The sequence below is a fragment of the Phacochoerus africanus genome, chromosome 6 (genome assembly GCF_016906955.1).
Source record: "Phacochoerus africanus isolate WHEZ1 chromosome 6, ROS_Pafr_v1, whole genome shotgun sequence".
NCBI classification, from domain to species: Eukaryota; Metazoa; Chordata; class Mammalia; order Artiodactyla; family Suidae; genus Phacochoerus; species Phacochoerus africanus.
Window position 1 is genome coordinate 37,164,843 of NC_062549.1, and position 19,091 is coordinate 37,183,933.

At 38.6% G+C, this 19,091-nt stretch overlaps 1 protein-coding gene across 7 annotated transcripts in view; it reads right to left on the reverse strand.

Annotated features, from left to right (window-relative positions):
• VPS13B (vacuolar protein sorting 13 homolog B) overlaps positions 1-19,091 on the reverse strand; it is a 717,975-nt gene that overhangs the window by 217,202 nt on the left and 481,682 nt on the right. For all 7 annotated transcript variants that reach the window (XR_007135424.1, XM_047783533.1, XM_047783534.1 and 4 more), the window contains exon 34: positions 423-1,110. Coding sequence is in view for 6 of the 7 variants with exons in the window: in XM_047783533.1 (XP_047639489.1) it covers positions 423-1,110 (688 nt within the window). In the remaining variant the exon portion in view is untranslated. The remainder of the gene's footprint in view (positions 1-422; positions 1,111-19,091) is intronic.

Genomic DNA, 19,091 nt, shown 5'->3' on the forward strand with positions numbered 1-19,091 from the left:
TTTTTTTTTTTTTTTTTACCTGAATAGCTGCATTAGCATGGAAAGCAATAACTATGGGCCATTAATGCGAAGAGGAAAAAAAAAAAGCAACACCCCCACCAAACCCCCTTTGCTTCCCAATCACTAGAAATTGTTAGGCATTTCAATAGCCTAGAAAGAGTCCCTGTTCCATTCAGCTCCTGAAAAAAAATTTCAGAGGCCTCGCAAGAACGCTAAGGCTAAGCCCTGTTATATTTCAAACATTTACTTAAACATGATTCAGCTGTGGGACATCAACTTTACATATTGACATATTCTGTAGAGAAAAGAAGGCTTGCCTCATCTGCCTGCTGGCTTCCGTTTGATCAATCTCGAAACTCTGAGAATAAAACATATTATGTAGTAGCAGTCATTGGCACCCCAGTAAACCTGAAAGCTCTTACCTGTACATTTGTAATCAGAGGCTACTCCTTTAAGCACAGCATCAAAAATGGATACTTCCACTCGCTGCTTTCTGTGGTGGCAACTCAGAAGCAAAGAAGGCTGGGATACAATAAAGTACAAAAAGGGTTCTAGCTGCAAGTCACCGGTTCCTCTCCGTCCAGGCTGCCGAACAATAGTGACGCCAAGTGCTTGTCTAGCAGATGATCTTGTGGATGCATGAAGACTTTCAAGAGAGATGACCCCTATTTTTTTCCCTGAAGGAAAAGATACGTTGCTGCTTAAGAGATCATCTGCTGTGACCATGGAAATACACGCCTGGCTCGGCTTTGTGACATCTGAATCAACTTCTGGGAGATTTAATGAACTCTTGCCTGTTTTTTCATTATCCTTTTGTTCTTGTGATTTTGATTTGGGTAAGGCCGTACAGGAATAGGTCATTAGTGAGATTCTACTTGCAGTGATAAATATGTCAAAAGGAATAAAATTTAGATTTTTTACAATCGATGACTGGCGGGAGGGACGCGCAATGCGATGCTGACTGGTACCACTGTGCTGCTCTATTTGCACTATTCTGATTTTAACACTGTCGCTGCCGATTCCACTATCCTGAGCACCACTGTAACGAGATGAGGTCTCAGCCATGCTTCCATCATATGCATCCATTTTTTTCTGTTCTTGTTTCGAGATCTATATGGAAAAATAATTAGATAATGTTAACTACCGGATTCCAAGTGTTATTACATAAATGTTATAGAAACATGTTAAAAATGGGACTAGTATAACTTAGAACAGAGTAATCATAAAAACAAAGTAGGTGCCCTTTCAAAAAATTACTCATATTAAAATGCTAAGGCAGTACTTGAGAAAAACATCCTATGTGCATTTCTATCATTAAAATATACTTTTCAGTGTCAAGTTTTCTTTCTTTGCACTAATACACAGTATACATAAAAAACATGCCTTTTAAAGAATTACATTACTTAGTATTCTTTACAGTGATGTTTCAAGTAGTGTAATAAACTGCTTCCAAATCATGATTACAACTGCAATTGTATTTTAAGCAGAAGCAGTTTACATTCTTTACCTTTGTCATTGCAAAACTGATTTATAAGATTTTCCACACTAAAAAAGAGAGGGAAAAGTCAATAGTCCTACATTAGGAAGGACGGAGAAAACGAAAATGAATGTGTCATTCAAAATGGTATTTTCCTTTATTACAACAGAACTTGAAACAAAGGCAAACGTAAGTGATCAAGCAAAATGTAAGAAATTAAAATTCAGAGTTCCTGTCATGGTGCAGTGGTTAACAAATCTGACTCGGAACCATGAGGTTGCAGGTTCGATCCCTGGCCTCGCTCAGTGGGTTAAGGATCCGGCATTGCTGTGAGCTGTGGTGTAGGTTGCAGATGCGGCTCGGATCCTGCATTGCTGTGGCTGTGGTGTAGGCCGGTGACTACAGCTCTGATTGAACCCCTAGCCTGGGAACCTCCATGTGCCGAGAGAGCGGCCCTAGAAAAGGCTAAAAAAAGAAAATAAATTAAAATCCTAGAAGGTGGATTTTCCCTTTCTGCACTGTATATATATACATTTTTTTCCCCTCAAAAATTTCTACCAATGACTGCCTAGTAGAGAAAAAGAACTTGGTGGCAGCAGTGTTGGTTACTTTGGTAGCACAACTGCAAGAGCTGCAGTTTGAGTCCTTGGTTCCCTTTTCTTAGTTTCCCAGCCATCAATGTGTGATACACTATTTGAGACATAGATATTTCACCTGCTTTTTCACTGAAGTAATACAGAGTCATTAAAGAAATCATAGAAAGTCTGAGAGAAAAACAAAATCCTCCTGACCTCCATGTTTTATCACTAAACATAACCAATGGCAATCTTTTAGTTTCCTTTCTGTCTTTTCTCCTACCTCTGGATATGTTCCCCCCACCCCACCCTTTATGGTTATAATACTGTAGAGACAAATTTGTAACCCAGTTGTTTTTCATGCTAACATACTCCTCATAAATGTCATTTTTAAAAGTTGCATAATATTTAATGTTAGGAACAATTTGTTCAACCGTATAATTGGACGTTCAAATATTCAGTTTTTGCCAACAAACAGCTATGACAAACATCTAATAAGATTTTCTTAGGAAAGGATCCCAGAAGTGGAATTACTAGGTAAATGGTATGAAAAAGTTTAAGGTTATCAAATATTGCCAGCACTTTCCAAAAAGGCTACACTAATTTATATCATCATCAGCAATGAGAAATATAACCCAAAGTACTGTGAACTGTTCTCATTTTTTAGACTCTTTCTTAATTTGTAGGTATAGTATAATTTTCCCATATGCTACAAATTATTAAAAGTTGCTTGTGAAAATGTTAAAGGACAGTTAAATAATTCAAGACCATGATGTAGTCATTACAGTTTTTCAAATAATACGTTTTTGCTAATTGATTTTAAAGTTGTTTAAAAAAGCATTGTTAGAAAAATCCAGTATTAGGTATCTGAAACAAAAACCAATTCATCTTGGAGTTCCCGTTGTGGTACAGTGGTAATGAACCTGACTAGTATCCATGAGGACTTGGGTTCGATCCCTGGCCTTGCTCAGTGGGTCAAGGCTCCATCATTGCCACGAGCTGTGGTAGGCGGCAGATGCAGCTCTGATCTGGTGTTGCTGTGGCTATGGCTGGAAGCTGCAGCTCGGCAGCACGGCATATGGAAACTTCCATATGCCGTGGGTGCGGACCTGAAAAGACAAACAAAACAAAACAAAACACTACCCACACCCAATAATCTCTTTTCATTGAAGACACCCTTCTTTTATATTCATTGTTTTGCTTTTTAGGGCAGCAGGTGCAGCACATTAAAGTTCCCAGACTAGGGGTCAAATTGGAGCTACAGCTGCCAGCCACGACCACAGCAATGTGGGATCCAAGCCGCTACTGTGACCTACACCACAGTTAGTGGCAACGTCGGATGCTTAACTCACTGAGTGAGGCCAGGCATTGAACCCACATCCTCATGGATACTAGTTGGATTTGTTTCTGCCGCACCACGATGGGAACTCCCTTAAACCATTCTAGCTATACCATTTGCTATTTCTCTGCCTGGAGCCCCCTTCTGCAGCTAGCAAACATTTCTCTCTCCATGAAGACTCAGAACGAATGACACTTGTCTGAGAATTGCGCTCTCAACGCTTATCCTTCTTGGTGACCCTAGTACTTTACTCATACTTCTATTTTAGGATGTATTATTGTCTACTAAAATGTTCTGTGGCGGCAGTATCACATAGTGTTAAAACAATCTAAAGGTTTTGGAATCAGAGAGAAGTAGTGTCAAGTACAACACTCCCTAATTGTACGACACTGTGCAAATTACAAACCTCTCTAAGGCTATATAATCTCATCTGTAAAATGGGGATAATGAATCTGACCCCAAGGGGTTAGGATGAGGTTTCAATGAGCTGAGGTACCTAAAGAGGTCAGCTCAGTGTCTGGCATGTAGCAAATGCTCAATAATGGGCATTTGTGTCTCTTTTACCACGTGAAGGACTGCTGGAGCGACCAGGTTGTATCATTTTGCTTCTGCGTATAACCAAGGAATAGTGCAATGCCTGGCACACTGAAGAGAGGATCCATAAATATTTGATGAGATGTTAGTTTCTGATACAATATGAAATGAAAATAAAAACTCTGCAGACTAGAAATGCATGATTGTTAACATGTAAATATATGTGCATATTACACTCTTTAAGGTCTTTCCAGACATATTCATGAGCTCTTTTCTTATTTGTGGGCTGATCGCACTTCAAGCAATACTCTCAGTCTCTGCTAGATCCTTATTCTCACGTTGTGGATATTAATACCCCACCCACAAAGTTGCTACAGTATTAAATGAGTTAATGTATTGACCATATATAGTTGGCACTCATTAAAGGGTAAGTTAAAAAAGATGTCACTTCTTTGTGAAGACTTCCTCAACCTTTCCAGATGGTGCTAGTCTTTCTAGCTACTATACTTTTATAACAAACTGTTATTATGCCACTTTTCAAACACTGTTCTGTCTCAGAGATTGTGAGCAACTGAAAATAAAAAATAAGATACCACTGAATATGTTTATTATTTGCCAAACATTGGTAGCACATTACATACATTTTCTTTACTAAGTGTTACAACCCTTTGAAGGGGTGGGTAATTCCCATTTTACAGCAGAGGAAAGTGAGGCTTACAGAGATTAATCAACAGGTCCAAGGTTAGAGAGCTAGTAGGCTATGGGTAGGAGACAATGCCATTAGTATTCACAGCACGCAGCACACTGCTAGTCGCTCAGTAAAACTCAGTAACTGTGTGCTGATGGAACACACGGACGAACATATTTCATTTTAAAACTCAGAAAAATAAAAACAACTAAGGCAATTATTAAAAGGACAATAAGGGAGTTCCCGTCGTGGCGCAGTGGTTAACGAATCCGACTAGGAACCATGAGGTTGCGGGTTTGATCCCTGCCCTTGCTCAGTGGGTTAACGATCCGGCGTTGCCGTGAGCTGTGGTGTAGGTTGCAGACGCGGCTCGGATCCCGAGTTGCTGTGGCTCTGGCGTAGGCCGGTGGCTACAGCTCCGATTCAACCCCTAGCCTGGGAACCTCCATATGCCGCGGGAGCGGCCCAAGAAATAGCAACAACAACAACAACAACCACAACAACAAAAAAGACAAAAGACAAAAAAAAAAGGACAATAAGAGTTCCCGTCATGGCTCAGTGGTTAACGAACCCGACTAACATCCACGAAGACGAGGGTTTGATCCCTGGCCTTGCTCAGTGGGTTAAGGATCCAGTGTTGCTGTGAGCTGTGGTGTAGGTCACAGATGCGGCTGGGATCCCCGTGTTGCTGTGGCTGTGGCGTAGGCTGGCATCTACAGCTCCAATTGGATCCCTAGCATGGGAACATCCATTTGCAGTGGATGCAGCCCTAAAAAGACAGAAAAAAACAAAAAAACAAAAACAAAAAGGACAATTTAAGTGAAAAAGTTTTAGTTACCTATTATAAAATTTCAAATATACCTCCAAATCAATTACCAGCTAGGAATTCTCAAATAATATGTGAAAAGATAATAAAATCAAATACCTAAGTAATCCAGGATTTACTGCCCACATTTTGAAGCATTACAGGCTAAATATCTGTATAAAGCATAATTAAAAAAAAATCTTTTAGGTTGAGTGTACAGCAAACTCAGATCGAGAACTCAATCATTTTTATTCTCTCAATCAGGAAAGGCAACCATGAACAACTATATGAGACTGTGATTTTTATGCACGGAGCATTCTATTTTCTTCTGATTTACATATTGTATTTAAAATCTAGCCTCTCCTTCTTCAAAGTGAATTAAGTGTCCCCTATTGGTGTTAACATGAGAAAACAAATCGTATGTAGGTAAAGATATAGAAAGGTAGTGTTTAGCCCTATTACCTGTTGAGATTGCCACATTAAACTCCATCGAATGTCAAGTGGAAACGATCCTGGGATATAAATAACCAGCAGGGCCAGGGTGGCAGCTATCAGCTCAGGTCACTCAGGTTACTGAACAGAAGTCAAATGGTAACTAATTCTAGTCACTACTGAATAGAATGGAATTTGAACCAATGACCCAGAGATGAAAGACTTTGACTCTTACGGGGGAGGGGGGTGCGGAGGAAGAAGTACAACTTTCCCAGTACCAGCAGACTAAATTCTTTAAAATAAGTTAAAAGCCAAGAGTTCCTCCATTTTTTCTAAGGTTCCACACTATTTCTAGGACTGAAATAAATAAGCTGGTGGCTTTGGGAATATATTGAAAAATCCATTGGTTCGTCACCAGTCCACTGCAGATTTATCTGTTATATTGAAGAGTATCTGGCCTGCTGTTAAGAAAGCTTTATAATTCATTTTGGGTGGTGAACTATAAACTTGGGAGTCAATTTACTATCCCTTTGTGCAAAAGGAAAAGTTCGCAATGTGATAACTCTGAAAATAACTTTTTTGTTGTTCAAGGGGACTAATCATTTAGGTTGTCAACAATAGCCATATCTGCTTGCTGTTAGTGAATGCAGCAGCAACGTGTGTCTCTGGGCAGTGCTGTTACATCAGCTCTCCCACTCTTTACCTAACTCATTTAAAATGAACAATAAAAGTTTTCTTTAATTAGCTACTGGTGTGCATTAACATGATCATGATTAAACCATAAAAACCAACTGTACATTACTCTGGTCCCCTCTTCCATGTGTTTTGAATTATTCTGTTTGAAAATGTACTTTGCGTCCCTTTTAAAAGTTCGACCTTCTGCTTTCAGAGAATTAAATGCATATTACTGCAGTGAAGAAGATAATGTTTCAGACCTCCAGGCATATATTAAACACACTGGCAGCACTTGAGACAAAATGCTTTACTTATTAGATACTTCCTATTCTAAACAGTGTCATCAAAGGCTAAAAACAAAATCCATATAAAAGCTGCACAATGCTTCCACACAGAACCTGTGCCAAAATCCCTGTACTTTCCAACTAATGAGGAAAGGATGTGTACTCTTAACATATGAATGTAAGATTTTCCAAGCATTCACTTTAGGAAACTGGGCTATTGATTCCATATGGGTTATGTTAAATGAAACTGTATTGGTAAAATAACCTTTAAGATATCTGGCATGATAACTATAATTAAACAATATTCAAAAGACTAAAACAAAAGGGAATTTGGTTCCACAATGGCTAATTAAAATAAAATGAAAAAACACAGCACGCCATCTATCAAGATAAATTGTTATTCTTTAAGAACTATTTAAATACTGTTAAAATATACTTTCAGATAAAATCTGAAAGAGCTGGAAAAATATTTGTGGCTTAAAAATGGATAGTTTGGTGAAGAAAAAAGTATAGGACTCCGAAATTTTATGCAGAGATAACAGCTTTAAAGCCTTGAGCACAACCAGATGGTACTTAAATCAGAGGAATTCTACAGTTTCACTATCGATGGGTTTCAATATAAGAAGGTTTTCAATAGCTAGGAAAACATGTCAAGTTGATAGTTTACTTCTGAGATCATTTCAGCGCATTTCCCCATCCTGTCACAGCTCTACGTGGTACAGATATTAGCCACCATGCAAAAGGTGCTGAAAGCTGGACTAGTAGCTAGGGGAACCGTAGCTAATTCCTCCTTTTAATGTATTGAGATAGGTAAGTTTACTAGCTCACCCAGAGCCTGCTAAGAGCCACAGTCTCTCAGGAGCAGTGGCTAAAACCACACGAGTATGTGACAGTACCAAAGGATGCCCTGAAATCATTTCCAATGACATTAATTAGACATTCATAGTAGCACTCTGGAGGGGAGAAAGAGAAGCCTGATTGACTGAAACTTTTTGTTTGGCCATATCAGCATTTTTATGAGCACATTCAAAAGTCAGCCTTATTAATAAAAATGCTGCAGATAAATGTTATTTAAAGATTTTAAGAAAAATATGTAGAAACCAATCTCGAGAATTAGCAGGGACTAAAGCAAACATAGTTTTTATTTTGATAGCCGACAAGAAATGGCAATTCAGCACCTATTCCAGTATTTTAATTCACATTATGTCTTTTGTCTTTTTAAGGGAAATTTATACACCAAACATAAACATATTCACATCTTTTCCCACCTTCTCATCAAAATTATGGTTATACAATAGCAACAGTTATATTTTAACCTTGATCAAAATATCATGTGCCAGTCACGAGATCACTTTTCACATCTTATAAATTAGGACAAAGTCAAGTGTGAAACCATAAAATCAAAGTGACAAACACATCTGTATGTCACTGTGACATTTACTCTAATTTTGCTGCCCTTGGTAAAATGGAGTCCTATTTTCTAAGAGGTAAACATTCTATCTTGCAAAGTCAAATACAATAAAAAAAAATTAGTCAGTATTTTAACGGTTTCACATATTGGAATTACTAAGAACTTTTAAAAACTTAAATTACTTGCCTCACTGTCTAAGCATTTGCAAATATACTCTTCTAGCTGTATCTTTAGGAAGTTTGGTTTTGGGGATGGTGTAGGGAGGCACTGCTGGGAAAGGTTGTGGTATGTCTTTAGCACAGAGATGGTCTGCACTGGAAGCGCTAGATAAATAGCAAATTGTTACACCAATTGGATATTTCATTTCAACTTGATTAACTTAGTCAAGTGACCAACAAAAGTTTATTTTTAAGTCTCCAATTTTCAGTGATGTCAGCATTACACTTCATGAACTTTTATCATTTTATAGATGAATTACCATTGCAACTCAGTGATGTGCTAGATAAAATTTATCGATGCACATTAAATGAACATTATAAAGAATTGACTTTGATATGAAACACCTTCTTCAATGTCACCAAACTACGTTATTTTTTTATTTAAAAAAACAAACCTGAATAAGCACTATATGTGCTTGAGTGCTGCAGCTACAGAATGCTAGAAAACAAGGTCTTTTTATATTTTATTTCTCTAAGCCAAATGTTATACAAGATCCCACATGATATAATTGTTCCCAGTTGGATGGCAAAAAGTTTTCACAATACTGCAGTAATTATGCAAAAGAGCAGAACTAATGATACCCATCACTGCTTAACAGATAGAATGGTAAAGAGTACTATAGTTTCAAGTTTTCCCTTTCATGAAGTTACTTTTCCGGCTCTTTGAAGTAACAGTATGAGGCCACTACTGCCTGCTAAGTATCAGTTCAAATATTCACATTTCAAGACCAGTGCTGACTGCAATAAAAGAAGCCTGGAGATAGTTCAGGCAAGGCTGTGTTTTACTGTAGTTGTGTTTGGTCTACTGTCCTAATTTAAGATATAAATTCTGAAAAGGGATCAATTCTGGTGCTAAACTGACATAATACCTAGATCATTATCACTGTCATTTGAATATGATAAAGAAAACAACCAAAAAAAAAAAAAGTACACACAGCAACGTATCCACACAAGTTCAAATTCTGCATACTGACTTTTTATCAACAAGGTTGATCCAGAAGACTTTCATGCCTGTCTGTCCTTTGAAACATATATGATTTTACAGATTAAGCTTATTTTCGGGGCTTCTAAAGTTATGGGGGAAAAAAAAAAAGAATCACTTACAGGCAAGGCTTTGCATACAAAGTCTTAATTCAGAAATAATTCTGATTCTCTCTCTTCCTCTATATCTCTCATGTATGAAATTGGAATAAGTTGGTCATTTTTATTTAAGGAGACCAGATCTAACTGATTTATACTAACCCCTAGGTTTGACTTGTTTGCTCTTTAAAATGAACTCAGTTTTTAAAAAATAAAATGACACATTTTGGGAACTTGGATCTTAATCAAAGTAGATGTCTCTATATCAGAAACAACAACCTGCTTTGAGATGGCCATGATGTTAATTCTTAAAAAGTGGCTACTATGTGTACCAGGTAACTGCTCTTCATACTGATGAAATCAAGGTTCATTCCATTGATGTCAATGTGGAAACCATTTTGTCCCATGACTGCTTAAGGATTTTCAATAGGATTAAATCAGCTGCAAGTCCTCATTATATCAGGGTTTACAATTGTGTCTGAGTTGAAGTCTGTTTCTCATAGAATTTTACTTCGAGACTGACTTAGATTGGCTCCTTAGAGCTAGTCTGATTTTACTAGAAACAACTGTATCACATCAGCCACTCTCATAAACTTGCAGTGAGATTGAATCAGCCCTGACCTCGAAGCAGATGAAAGTTTACCCAGCCTATATATTCTCTGTAAGAGTCACAGAAAAGTTTGCATTTTGTTTTCTGCAGCAATGCAGAAGTAGAAATATGCATATTAACTATTCCAGTAGGCCTCTGCCTTCCAATTACGAACCAGATTTTTTGATAAGAAAATTATAGTTGAACTAGGAGAAATTTCTATTGATAAAAAATGTAAGAATCTTTGATTATTTTATCCCTCAAATCATATACCCCTTTAAAGAAACTATGCAGACTTTATGGAAATGAAGCAAAAGCATGCGTTAAAAATTTCCCCTAATATTCAGTATAAGTTGAAAAACAATGAAAATGGTATAAGTATACCCATAATTAACTTTAGCCGGTAGCTGATTTTCATTGCCAAGCAAATAGTTATTTAACAAAAATATTAAACTGATTTTCATTATTATATATTCTGTTTATTAAATCTATACAAACCTGGTTGAGTTAACTACAGATTTTCCTCAAAGTAAACCTGAATATCAGTATTCCTTTATATTGTATCTGATTTTAGTATAGTACATCAAGACATTATAGAATACAGGATCATTTACAAACTTTTATTGGCTACCCTTTAACTTTATGATGACAGATTAAATCCAAATTGAACTAAAGCTACATATTGATTCTGTGTCATACGTTATCAATACCTTAATGCCACAGACTTGAAATGCAAATGGTCACCATGTTAAGAGAGAAATATTTGTTTATGCCCTGCAGCCATTTCTTCCTTTCCATTAGAACAACTTTGTTCTTCTCTGCTACTCCATAAAAATCATCGCTAGGCCAAAATGATCTTCCACACAAACTGCTTTGATCATATCAACCTCTCCTTTCAATCTTTAGAAATTTGAAGTATTCTCTAAATCATGTAAATATTCCTAACTTTAGCTCTGGTCCGCGAGCCTTACAACATTAGTAAATTTTCAAATGTTGACATATTCCAAGTAGTTCTTGCAGTTCCAAGAAAGCAACTTTTTGTGATAATGAAGGTAATGCAACGTATACCTTGAGGATATTCCTAATCATGTGGGACTATCTGAATAAGAGTTTAAAAGTTTGAAAGAAAATGTGGATTACCCCCTCCCAATATCAGCATCATCTCTACAAACATTAAAGTAGTAGTCAAGTCTGGAAAAAACTTTTCTCTCTCTAGACTAGTTAAAGAATAAGGTTTCTATTTAAAAAATATTATAGTTAACCCTTGAACAAGTTTAAACTGCATGGATCCTCTTACACGTGAATATTTTTTAAGAGTAAACACCACAGCACAGTTTGTTGAATGCATAGATATGGAGGAACCTCCAAATGGAGGATTGACAATAAATTATACCCAGATTATACCTTTGCATTGTTCAAGGGTCAATTGTATTTTATTTATTTTTGGCTGTACCCATGGCACGTGGAAGTTCCAGGGCCAGGGACTGAACTCGAGCCACAGTAGTGACAAGGCTGGAAACCTAACCAGCCACGCTGTAGGGTCAAGTGTATTTTTAAGGTAACATTAGTCAGTCAAGTATGGTTAATGTTTAGACATCAGCTGTAGTAATTTTACTGGGATAAAATTTCTTTCTTTCTTTCTTTTTTTTTTGCTTTTTTTAGGGCTGCACTTGCAGCATATGGAAGTTTCCAGGATAAGGGTTGAATTGGAGCTGCAGACGCTGGCCTACACCACAGCCACAGCAATGCAGGATCTAAGCCACATCTGCAACCTATACCATAGCTCACCACAACGCCAGATCCTTAACCCACTGAGCAAGGCCAGGGATCAAACCTGAATCCTCATGGATATTAGTCGGGTTTGTTTCCACTGAGCCATAATGGGAACTCCTCTTGAGCTTCTTAAACACAGAGCCAATGTCAACATTACTGAGCAAAATGTGAAATACAATTTTACTTCAAATTATTCATTCGCTTAACAAATTCTAATTGAACAGCTACTATGTTCTAGGCATTGGCTGGGGATATAGGAGAAACTCTTCACCTTTAAGGAGTTTATATTCTAGTGGGGAAGTCAGGTTAATAAAATTTTATATAATACATACACAAACACTCCAACCCTGTGTTTGCTGATGGATTTGTTGCTGGATGTTATGAGAGAATGACAGGAGTCAAAAATGACTTGAATTTTTTGGCCTGGTCAACTACAAAAATGAAGAAGGATGACTTTCCAGGCTATGCAAGCAGCTTCCCAGTCAGTCTGTGTTATGCCAGTGATTTAACAATCTGCCTTTTCAAACTTAGCCTGTTTTCTCAAGGATCATAAAAGACAACACTGATTGTCACATAGGGAGATGATGACACACCATCATACCTAATTTTAAAAGACTCTCTAGTTCAATTACAATGACTTTCTAGTTCCTCTGACAAGCCAAATCCCCAATCAGCCACGAACCACTCAAGAAAGGGCTATGATTAGAGGTGGTTTTTTGGAGTAGGCTTAGGCCTCATTCTAGACAAACACTTGGAGAATAGGGAAATGGGGCCAACATATGCGGTCATGCCACATATCAGAAAATCAAATGAATGAGACATAGAATATCTCTTGGGAGGATTTTGGCCTAGAACAGCTGGAAATGAAAGAATATCCATGAGTTGAGTTGGAAAGGAGAAAAGGAGAGAGGACTGGGCCTTTACAAGATTTCCATAGCTGCTAGTGAGCATTTCTACTCACTAGATGTCTTGTTAATGTCACACACTTAAAGGAACACCATAACATTTAAAAATACCTTTCCCCCCAAATACCATCTCGGTACCTTTTTATTTATTGATTCCTTCTCAAAAGGCCCCCACCATGTACTGTTGGTCATTGTTTCATTTCGTTAATTACCCTTGCTGTTTCCTTGGTGTTTTTTTTTTTTTTTTGTCTTTTGTCTTTTATCTTTTTAGGGCCGCACCAGTGGCATATGGAGGTTCCCAGGTTAGGGGTCTAATCGGAGCTGTAGCTGCCGGCCTACACCACAGCCACAGCAATGCCAGATCTGAGCCATGTCTGCAACCTACACCACAGCTCACGGCAACCCCGGATCCTTAACCCACTGAACAAGGCCAGGGATCGAACCCGCAACCTCATGGTTCCTAGTCAGATTCGTTTCCGCTGCGCCATGATGGGAACTCCGCCATTGTATCTTCTAATTTCACTGACCCTTCCCATTCTAGGCTGACTAACTACCAGAATTCGTTAATTAATTCCTTTCATTGGTCTCTCCCTTTCCTAAAGTATACCACATAGTACTAACAGTTAACGCATCTCAAAATACTTTCAATATTTACTTAAAAATATTTGTCCCACTGGAATGTAAGGTCCATGAAAACAGAATTATTATATTTTTACATTTTTATGGCCATACCTGTGGCATAAGGAAGCTCCCAGGCTAGGGGTTGAATCAGAGCTCTTGCTGCGGGCCTACACCACAGCCATAGCAACGCCAGACCTGAGCTGCATCTGGGATCTACGTTGCAGCCTGTGAAAACACTGGATTTTTATCCCACTGAGGGAGGCCAGGGATCAAATCTGCATCCTCATGGATCCTACTCAGATTCTTAACTCCCTGAGCTACAATGGGAACTCCATGAAAACAGACTTTGTGTGTGTTCATTTTTCTACATTATCACCAAGTTCTTAGAAAAGTGCTCGACACATAGTAGGCACTCAATAAATACTTAATGAGTAAATTAAGGAAGGAACAAAGGAACTGAATCATTTGCACTGTGCTCATTTAGGTCCCTGGGTCAGGGAGTAGATATAAAAAGCAGTTAAATTTGGACCCTGCCTTCTAGGTTAGAGATACTTAATAAAGAGAGTTTTAGGATACATCTCAAACAAGACTGAAAGAAGCCAGATTTTGGATTTGTTGAAATGGCAGTAAGGACACTGAGGCTGAGGGATCCACATAAATGAAAAAGGTCAAAAGACAAAAAAGGGCATGGGTAAGGGTATGGAAAAGGAAATGTCCTATTTTGCTCAGACAAAAGGTGTACTAATGAGAACAGTGAAACATGAGGTTCGATAAAGCAAGATTTTAAAAGTTAACAAATCTGGACTCTTTCATGCCAGTCTTCCTTGACCAGCTGAATCAGAATCACCTAGGTTTTCAACAGAGATTCTCAGGCCACATACCAGAAGCATCTTACCTGAAGGCAACCCACACGTGTAATAACATTCCAGTCATTTTATCACACTAACATTTGAGAAACGCTGTAGTCAATGGAAGCACAGAGGACTTTCTAAGCAAAGAAGTGATAAAGGGGTACTTGAGAAAAATAAATGGGATAAGAATTGCAGTGGGAGTAGGAGACTGGAAAATAGCGAGATCGTAGACAGCACCACCTGTTAGAAAGCAACCGGCCCGATGATGGTGGTGGGGATGTGAAACAACATATAAAGGAGGCTCATTCCAACTCGGAATGGGGTCACGACAGACCACTGCCTACTGAATCATTTAACCACTATTCTGGGACCCCCCCTCTGACTCATCCCTCATCATTCCGCTACTCAAATTCCCCATTCTGGAAGTGCACATTCACCTTCCTGACACCACGTCTTCACGCATGCCAGTCTGGGATGGCCTCTTTCTCAAGGGTTCATTTCCTCTATGAAATCCTTTCTGTTATGAGCCCATAATTACTCCCTCTGCTCAATTCTGTAGGACATACTGTCTTTATCATTTACCTGGTACTTAACATATGCTACTTTGTATTACTATTTTCTCTTAATCCTTATGGTCTCCCAAATAGATTGTAGGATTGTAGGACTCTTGAGTCCAGAAACACACCATACCCATGTTTGTTAATCCCATGCACAGGGCATGTATTTGTGGTGAGATAAGTACATGTGGATGACAGTGATGAAGGTGATTAGTATGGCAGTGATGACAGGCTAACTAGTTGAGTACATGATATTCTCTAAAGCGACAACACTAACACACAGGTAACACTTCCTGGATGCTTAGAATGTGTCAGGCACTTTTCTATGTGCACTTAGTATATGCCAGGTATTTTTCTTTTTCTTCTTTTTCTTTTTTTTGTCTTTTTGGGCTGTACTCGCAGCATATGGAGGTTCCCAGGCTAGAGAATCAGAGCTACAGCTGCTGGCCTATGCGGGATCCAAGCTGTGTCTGTGAACTACACCACAGCTCAGAGCAACACCGGCTCCTTAACCCACTGAGTGGGTCCAGGTACAGAACCTGTGTCTTCAAGGATACTAGTCAGATTCGCTTCCACTGAGCCACGACAGGAACTCCTGCCAGTCGTTTTTCTGTATCAACTTGTTTAATCCTCAGAACTCTATGAAGTAGATACTATTCTTATCTTCATTTTAAGATGAAGAAATTGAGGTCCAGAAAACTTAAGCACCTGCTCAAAAATCACACAGCTAGTAAATAGTGATGTTGGGATTTGGAACATTGGTGATATGAGTGCAGAGCTCATTTTAAAATCACAGAGGAATGGATAAAGAAGATGTGGTACATATATACAATGGAATGTTACTCAGCCATTAAAAGGAAAGAAATAACGACATTTGCAGCAACATGAATGGTCCTAGAAATTATCATGCGAAGTGAAGTTAGCCATACAGTGAGAAATCAACATCACATGCTATCACTTATATGTGGAATCTGAAAAAAGGACACAATGAACTAACTTCTTTGGAGAACAGATACTAACTCTCAGACTTTGAAAAACTTATGGTTTCCAAAGGAGACATGTTGGGGGTGGGGGGATGAGCTGGGGGTTTGGGATGTAAATGCTATAAAATTGGGTTGTGACCATCATTGTATAACTATAAAGGTAATGAAATCAAATAATTACAAAAAAAGAAAAAATCACAACCTACATAGTCTCTATCTCAGAACCTTATTTTTTTCTTTCACGGCCCCCACAATAAGAAAATTTTAAAACTTTTTGTTGTTAAGATACGTCTCCCTTACTAGATGGCAAGGTCCAGAATTGTATAGATGAGCTAACTTTGTTTACTGCTACATACCTAGTGCTGGGAACACAGTAGATGCTTCACACATACAGGCTTTGTAAACAAATGGATGAATGAAAAATTAAGGAAGGAGCGGGAGAAAGGAGTAAAGGAGTGATGCCATAGATACTATTATGAATATATAAGGACTAGGGAAGTTTTTTTATTGCTGCAGATTTCAGACAGATGGCTTCCTAGGGAAAGCCTTCATCAATGTATAAATATACTTCGAAATGTTGAAAGAAAAAAAATCCATTTCGCAAGGTGCTGGGACCAGGTGTCTCTATTTTAGCAAATCACGGCATTCAAGAACAGGAAGCAGAGCTTGGAGATAGAGCACTACACTAGGGAACTGAAGACCTGGCTGAGCTCCACGGTTTCCACTAAGTCACACCTGTGTGCAGCTATGTGGGGAGACACTGTCTTTGTTCACAACTTTCCTTTTCTTGACAAGGAGCTAAAATGGGGTGATCTAGGCCAAATTCAAATTCTCAGTTCAATGCATCAAAATAATGGCTTATTAGAGCTGGAAGAGGTTCTGGAGCTCATTGTTTCCAGAGGTTTTCAAACTGCTTTTGAGCCACAGTACTCTCTTTTTTTAAAAGAAAGTCTTATGGGGCAATAGGGTAGCAGGTGAGGGGCAGGTGGGGGAGAGTGGAGGCACACTATGTAAAACAGACAAAAGCAAAGCTGCCCCGGGATGGTTGTGTCACGAATGTGTATGCAGGTGTTATGATGGCCACAAAGTTCAAATCTGTTACAGGTCAACCACCCCTTGATGTAATTTTTAAATATATGTTTTCTTGAGATAATAATTCACATATGATATAATCAATCTAGGTAAATTATACATATCAGTGTGTTTGGATATATGTGCAGAGTTGTGAAACCAACACCATAATCAATTTTTGTTTGTTTGTTTGTTTTAGGGCCATACCCACGGCATATGGAGGTTCCCAAGCTAGGGGTCAAATTGAGCTGCAGCTGCTGGCCTACACCACAGTCACAGCAACGTGGGATCCAAGTGCATCTGCGACCTGCACCACAGCTCATGATGGATTCTTAACCCACTGAGCAAGACCAGGGATTGAACTCATGGATAGTAGTCAGATTCATTTCGGCTGAGCCACGACGGGAACTCCCCACCATCAATTTTACAACATTTTTGTCCCTTGCAAAAGAAACCCCACACTCATTAGCAGTCACGCTCCTCTCACAATCTCACCTTCCTCCCTCCTAATCAGCCCCTGGCAACTGCTAATCTATTTCATGTTTCTATAGGTTTTTCTAGTCTAGACATTTCATATGGAGGGAATCATACATGTTTGGTCTTATGGTTGTGTTCTTTCACTTTCCACTGTGTTTATAAGGTTCATCCCTATTATAGCATGTGCCAGTACTGCCTGCCTTTCTTTCTTTTTTCTTTTTTTAATTTTTCCACTATACAGCAAGGGGATCAAGTTATCCTTACATGTATACATTACAATTACATTTTTTCCCCCACCCTTTGTTCTGTTGCAACATGAGTATCTAGACAAAGTTCTCAATGCTATTCAGCAGGATCTCCTTGTATATCTATTCTAAGTTGTGTCTGATAAGTCCAAGCTCCCGATTCCTCCCACTCCCTCCCCCTCCCATCAGGCAGCCACAAGTCTCTTCTCCAAGTCCATGATTTTCTTTTCTGAGGAGATGTTCATTTGTGCTGGATATTAGATTCCAGTTATAAGTGATATCATATGGTATTTGTCTTTGTCTTTCTGGCTCATTTCACTCAGTATGAGAGTCTCTAGTTCCATCCATGTTGCTGCAAATGGCGTTATGTCATTCTTTTTTATGGCTGAGTAGTAGTCCATTGTGTATATATACCACATCTTCCGCATCCAATCATCTGTCGATGGACATTTGGGTTGTTTCCATGTCTTGGCTATTGTGAATAGTGCTGCAATGAACATGCGGGTGCACGTGTCTCTTTTAAGTAGAGTTTTGTCCGGATAGATGCCCAAGAGTGGGATTGCGGGGTCATATGGAAGTTCTATGGATAGATTTCTACACTGTTCTCCATAGTGGCTGTACCAGTTTACATTCCCACCAACAGTGCAGGAGGGTTTCCTTTTCTCCACAGCCCCTCCAGCACTTGTTATTTGTGGATTTATTAATGATGGCCATTCTGACTGGTGTGAGGTGGTATCTCATGGTAGTTTTGATTTGCATTTCTCTTATAATCAGCGATGTTGAGCATTTTTTCCATGTGTTTGCTGGCCATCTGTATATCTTCTTTGGAGTAATGTCTATTCAGGTCTTTTGCCCATTTTTCCATTGATTGATTGGCTTTTTTGCTGTTGGGTTGTGTAAGTTGTTTATATATTCTAGAGATTAAGCCCTTGTCGGTTGCATCATTTGAAACTATTTTCTCCCATTCTGAAAGTTGTCTTTTTGTTTTCTTTTGGGTTTCCTTTGCTGTGCAAAAGCTTTTCAGTTTGATGAGGTCCCATGGGTTTATTTTTGCTCTAATTTCTATTGCTTTGGGAGACTGACCTGAGAAAATATTCATGATGTTGATGTCAGAGAGTGTTTTGCCTATGTTTTCTTCCAGGAGTTTGATGGTGTCCTGTCGTATATTTAAGTCTTTCAGCCATTTTGAGTTTATTTTTGTGCATGGTGTGAGGGTGTGTTCTAGTTTCACTGCTTTGCATGCAGTACTGCATTTCTTTATATGGCTAAGTAATAGTCCATTGTATGGATACAGCATAATTACTCATTCATTAGTTGATGGGCACTTGGGCTAATTCCACTTTTTAGCTATTATGAATCAAGCTGATATAAATATTCAGGTACTAGTTTGTGTGTTAACATGTTTTTGTTTCTCTTGGTTACATGACTAGGAGTGGACTGTGGGGTTATATCTAACACTATTTCTTTTGAGGAAATGTGTCAGGCTGCTTTCCAAAGCAGC